At 37.1% G+C, this 6,000-nt stretch overlaps 2 protein-coding genes across 2 annotated transcripts; both read right to left on the reverse strand.

Annotated features, from left to right (window-relative positions):
• Nucleotides 1-2,067: 2,067 nt before the first annotated feature.
• Nucleotides 2,068-3,096, reverse strand: LOC113311408 (cytosolic sulfotransferase 15-like). Its single transcript, XM_026560250.1, has one exon. The coding sequence runs from the start codon at nt 3,094-3,096 to the stop codon at nt 2,068-2,070; it is 1,029 nt and encodes a 342-aa protein (XP_026416035.1).
• Nucleotides 3,097-3,766: 670 nt separating this feature from the next.
• LOC113313632 (60S ribosomal protein L23A-like) lies at nt 3,767-5,785 on the reverse strand. The gene is made up of 4 exons (XM_026562426.1): nt 5,683-5,785; nt 5,508-5,557; nt 4,191-4,554; nt 3,767-4,063 (listed from the first exon to the last, which is right to left on the reverse strand). The coding sequence occupies exons 2-4, from the start codon at nt 5,524-5,526 to the stop codon at nt 3,979-3,981; spliced, it is 468 nt and encodes a 155-aa protein (XP_026418211.1). The 5' UTR covers nt 5,527-5,557; nt 5,683-5,785; the 3' UTR covers nt 3,767-3,978.
• Between the last annotated feature and the right edge of the window lie 215 nt (nt 5,786-6,000).

A 6,000-nucleotide genomic window follows, 5' to 3' on the forward strand; every position in this document is an offset into this window, starting at 1 on the left:
ATCTTTATCTGTTTCGTTTAGCTTAAGCTCACGCGTACGCATCTTACCTGTTACAGGAGATGAATTTTTCATTGCAGAATTCAATCAAACACCTTCTTCTTCTTTCTTCAAACTCAAAACCTAAATTCAGACAAGAAATGATTCTTAAGCAAAACAACACCTAACCAGCACAGAGAAGGAATAAGATCACAAGCCCTAAATCCAAAATCTCTATGACTCTAAAACAATAAAAAGACCATAATTTTGCAATACAACACGTCCAATGAAGATTAAATTAGTTAAATTAGAAGCAAACCTAATAATTCCATACCTGTTGGTTTGTGGTTGCGACGCCAGTTTCAAGCAGGTACGTCGGTTCAAAGAGAAAAGAGAAGGAATAAAAGAGAAAACAAAGAAAGAAGGAAACCAAAGGAAAAAAAAAATAGAAGCGAAGGAATAACAGGAAGGAACAACTATTTTTAATAAATATGGGTTTGTGTGAAATTTTTCTTCACATAATGGGTACGCGCCTGAGCTTTTCTGGACGTGAGTTTCTTAGTGTAAGAAATCTGAAAAATGGGTGTGGTAGTAGTTTTCACATGCTAATATGCTATCAACATGAAACCTGTTTTGAGGCATACTGATTTTTTCCGAGGCATACTTATTTATTATCCCCTCTAGGATGGTTTTATAAGGGGTGTCTAAAGGTAGTGCAATTACCTATATATCCTTAAGAAATCTAATTACTAGAGTGCCCTTATCCTCAAAAACCTAAAATCAAAAATCAAAATAAACTTTAAACTTAAACATCTTGGACTCCAATTCAATCAAGCAATCAATCAATCAAAGGAAACACGAATCGAAGTGAGCGATGTTGGAGTGCGAAATCCAAATCTCAATTGCTCTTATGTATTTTAGAATGCATTTGTAACAAACCCACCTTGTTTCTGATTGATTTTATTTTGTTTGATCGATAAAATATGATTTCAAAGTTGCAATTAGGGTTTTCAGAAGATCAGTGCGGCTGATCTTGGAATATCAATTTTGAACCGAACCTAATATATGATTTAGAGAAACACTATGTTCGGCTAATGTGATTTTGCTAGATTTTGCTTGAATCAAACGAACCTAAATTCGTCAGTTGTAGAGTGAAGTTTGGCTGATAACTTGTCAGCCGAACCTCTGTTTTTTGAAAATACACCTGGGTTCGGCTAACAACGATTTTTTGAAAATCACATAAATTTGATTTCTCTACTAATTTAACACTAATAATTTAATTTTTAATCAATCCTTAAAATTCATAATTAATCAAATCTAATCATAATCATTAACGCTGATTGTTTAAGGGTAGTTATGCATTATCAAAAAGGATGGATAAGGGGTGATGTTGTTTTTTATTTAGTGACCCTATTTTGGCATTATTTAGTATGCCTCAAAAAAATCCAATATGACTCAATAATGCCTCAAAAAAATCCAGTACGACTCAAAACAAGTTTCATCGACATCTCTTCTCTGGACTCCTAGTCTCCACTTTTAAAAGAAAAAATTATTTTCAACCTTTTAAAATCGGAAATATTACTCACATCCCTATTCTCCACCTCCCTCCTCTGCTCCCTCCAATCTACATCACACATATAGGATTTGAATCAAATTCAGATACAGGTGGGGTTCACTATTTCCCAGATGTGGGGTTTAAATTGGAGGGAGCAGAGTAGGGAACTGAATAGCCCTACCGTTTTAAAATTAGGACTTCATGATATTGCTCTGGGTTTTCTCTGCAAAATTGTAGCAAAAAGGAGTGAGCTCATAGATGCACATTTTCTGTTTTCTCGGCAAAATGTTACAAAAAGAAAAGGGAGTGACTGCATTTTTCTTTCAGGGACCTGGACCCGAAATTTTTTTGTTGATACAAGTTATTAGAAGAAATGATGAAAAACATAGATTAGATATGGTGAACCAATCTCCACAGCCTAATCAAATTACAATGAATCTAGGCAGAGAAGTACTTCATTATTATGCAATACGGACTGATCATGCGCGCGGATGGATATCGATGCATTGATCAGAAAGAAAGAAAAAAAAGAAGTCTCAGAACACTAAGCCTGACCCTTGCAACTTCTCTTCCATGAGACAATCGAGTCGTTCAACCATTTGTGGTGTCAAATAATTCTTCCAATCACCAATCTCACCTTTCCTGAAGTAGACTTTGTTATCGATACGTTTTCTCCAAGTTGTGTTCTTATTCACATCCAAATTCTTCATGTGCTCGAAACTACATAACCTTGATATATCTTCTATCACTCCTTGTCTTTCTTCTTCTAAACTGAAACTGGAACCCATAAAGTCCGCAAGTCTCTTCAATTGAGTTATCGGTTCTTTCCTCAGATCTTCATACTTTAGAAACAACACTTTATGAGGCTTCTCTCTACTCTCTTTCCAATACCCAAGTACGTGATCCCAAAACGGTCCGAATTCTGAGACCCCGTCGCAGAAAAACTCAAATGCTTCTTCAATTGACAAGGAAGGATTACTATCACTTGCTAATGCTGGCGATGCCCTCAGTTTGTTCATAAACAGCCACATAGAGATGAAGTTGTCTCGAGGGTTTCTACACAAGTAGATAATCTTGCAATTTGTAGTACCGATCCTGCAAGATTCTGGCAAAGAAGGGTAAGGGACATGGGTAGCTATGAGTCTGCATTGAGAATCATGAGCAGTACTATTATTGGTGAAATCGAGAAGACTATGATTTGGATAAAGATGTTTGAACTCAACGAAAGGAACAAGGTCATGAGGCGAAGCTGTAAGCAGTGGGTGATGGTGATAATTCTTCGAAGAAGGAGAACAAGGGTAGTGAACACGGTTGATGATCGCAAAGGCGAGTGCTTTCAACCAGATGGTGCCTGATTTGGGTACTGAGGCTATTAATAGATCAGATTCCAAAGCCTTGAAGTTCTGTTGGAAATCAATTACATTTTCTATCCCTTTAGCAAAACACCAGAAACCTTGATATTGATACTGAACATCATGTCCTAAACCAGGTCGCCCACTGCCCTTCAGGAAATCAAGAGTAACTTCACGATTGTTGCAGCCTCTATGGGCATCAGAAGCAGCCATGAGTGAAGGAAAAGGTTCTCTGCTTTGTTGAACTTGAATTGTTTCTGTTCCCAAGTGAACAGATTTTGCTTTGTTAGATAGATTTATAAGCTGCCTTGTTTTGTTTTTTTCCCTAAAAGCCAGATACTTAAGTCATGCATAAACAAACGTCACCACTTGTCTATAATTATATGGAAGTTGTTGGGCACTTTGTCAGCAGCATGCATACATGTCACCGAATTGTTTGTTAGGCCACTTTGTCGACATGCCTTTTCAACCACCGCCAAAATGCTACGCTCTCGGTTCCTCTAGGATCGTTAAGTTTAGAACTTTCTTTCTACTTGGTAAACCCAATATGGGAGCATATAAGGCTCAACAATTTTCAATAATGCAAGCAGGATGCTACTAGGTTGTACGCAAAAGTTGGGAGATGAGCAACTCTACAGCCATCAGTAGACATTCACAGAAGTTTAATCACCCTGATTTGCAACTCATTTTAATAGCATTATACCCCATTGGGGTATAGCAATCGGTAAACACTCACAGAAGTTTACCACCACAAAGGATAAACAAAATTTCTTCCAGTTCTCTGGCAGGTGTAGATATACTGTAAAAATTAAGACGCCCTGTTCTTTAGTGGTGTTTACTAGTTTCCAAATATTTCAGCTACAAAAGGGTGCTATTTAGAGGATAATAAGACAAACAATTAAACCAATTACTAGACAAAACATTATCTCATCAAAGCAGAGTAACAAGGTCTTTAGGTTAAAGATTAAACAGAACCAAATGTACCCTGAATCAAACTTTACTACCGAAAAGTGAGTCTAATATCTGATGCAAGTTTACTACCAAAACTGCTGGCGACAAAATAGTTCCACGGAAATAACATAAACAGCCTACAGTCTATATGATACCGATCTTGTTTGCAACGTCCAAAGCATCATAATCTGGAGTCAATCTCACGTAAGCCTTCTTAGTTCCATCCGGCCTGAAATCATAGCAGAAACAATGTAAGACGGAGTAAAAATAAATGGTTTATCAGTTACCAGATAAAATTGAACAGGACCATAATCAAGAAAAGAACTAGCTAGTCATGAGTGATCAAGTCAGCTTACCTGATAAGGGTGTTCACTTTCTTTGTCTGGATGTCGTACATCTTCTTGACAGCATCCTTGATTTTCTTCTTGTCAGCACGGATATCAACAATGAATACCAGGGTGTTGTTGTCTTCAATCTTCTTCATTGCGGACTCGGTGGTGAGTGGGTATTTCAGGATCTGGTAATGGTCAAGCTTGTTCCTTGGTGGTGCACTAATACGTGGGTACTTGGGGTTCCTTGCCTTCTGCAATGTCTTTGGCCTGTGAAATGTGACTGATGTGCGGATCTTCTTAGCCTTCTTCTTAATGGTTGATGCTCCAGCTTTGACAGCCTTGGAAGCTTTGTTAGCCTGCACCTTGGGGTCAGCCTTCTTCGATGTAACTACATGACAAGCAAATGATATCAGTCAAAAGAACTACAGAACTCATAGTCATGCCATAGCAGCCAGAACACGTTTCATACAAATGAACAAAACAGGACATCCAAAAATCAAAAACCAGTGGATACAGAACAGTCAAATCTATTTCACAACTAAACAAACTAAAGCAAGTATACAGAACTTAATAGTCCACTTTTGAAATATCAAATCATTTATCCAAACAATATGCATACAAATGCTTCAAGGGTGTCATCTTATGATTCTAATGTTAGCAGATACCAAATATGTTCTCTTAACAATCAAATTATTCCAGAGTCAATAAAACTAAGGCAAGTACACAGATAATATGCATACAAATGCTTCAAGTGGGTCTCCTATTAAGCTTATAAAGCTAGCAACCAACTAGGTTATGAAAAAATCACACTAATCCACCGTTAATAAATCTGAAAGCAAATACGAACATATCAAAACCCTCATACAGAACTGGTTACCCTATGAAAATCCACAGCTACTTAAAATGCCCATCAAATCCTTTAACAGTGTTAGCAGGATTCAACATTAAAATCTCAAAACAATCAATCAATTTATAAAAATCCAAATCTGACACAACCCCATAAAGCAGAATTGTTCGACAAACCAAAATCAAACAAACACACCACTGCAAAACCCCAAGAAACACATGCTTCAATTAAACCTAGAATCACTACAGAAATGACCTAAACAAAAAAAGATCTTCATTCAATTAAACCAACAACAAGTACATAGAACTAAACCGACATCACCATTCAAGACAAAAATGAAAAGCATAAACACACATTTAGGGTTCATAACACTTCATCATGTAAAGCCAACATCCAAATCAAAATCCAATCTATATCAAAAGTTAACAAAACCAAAAACAAACAAGAATCTAGTCTGCAACAAAAACCCAAAAAAAGAAACTGATAAAAATTACCTTTAGCTGGAGGAGCCATTGTTAGCTACTCACTGAATCTTCTTTTCAAACTGAAATTAAAACCACAAACAAAAAACAAATCAGAAATCTTGGTACAGATTTATGAACAGAAGATGAAGAAGAAGGAGATCTTGATTTGTAGAAGAAACCCTAAGAGAGAGAAAGAGAGGCGGACCTGGGTTTTTTTTTGGTTGAGAAGAAGGAACCGCTGCTGCGATAGTGGTGGCCGCCTTATGTATAACATTTATATTTAGGGTTTTGGAGAGAAAGAGGAGATGAGGGGCATTTGTGGTAAATACTGTCGAATGTGTTTGGGTATTACACGGGAATACCTGTGGTTGCGTGTTAGTGGATTTGTCAGTCTCATCTTGGGTCTGGATATGACTTGGTGTTGACCCGGTGAGCTGTTTTTGTGAGTGTTGCTGGTTGTTGGGCTTGAATCTTGGATCTGGTTTGTAGCACCTAGCAAGACTATGTTGTAAGTGGTCATTAC

This window comes from Papaver somniferum, chromosome 9 (genome assembly GCF_003573695.1).
Source record: "Papaver somniferum cultivar HN1 chromosome 9, ASM357369v1, whole genome shotgun sequence".
NCBI lineage: Eukaryota > Viridiplantae > Streptophyta > Magnoliopsida > Ranunculales > Papaveraceae > Papaver > Papaver somniferum.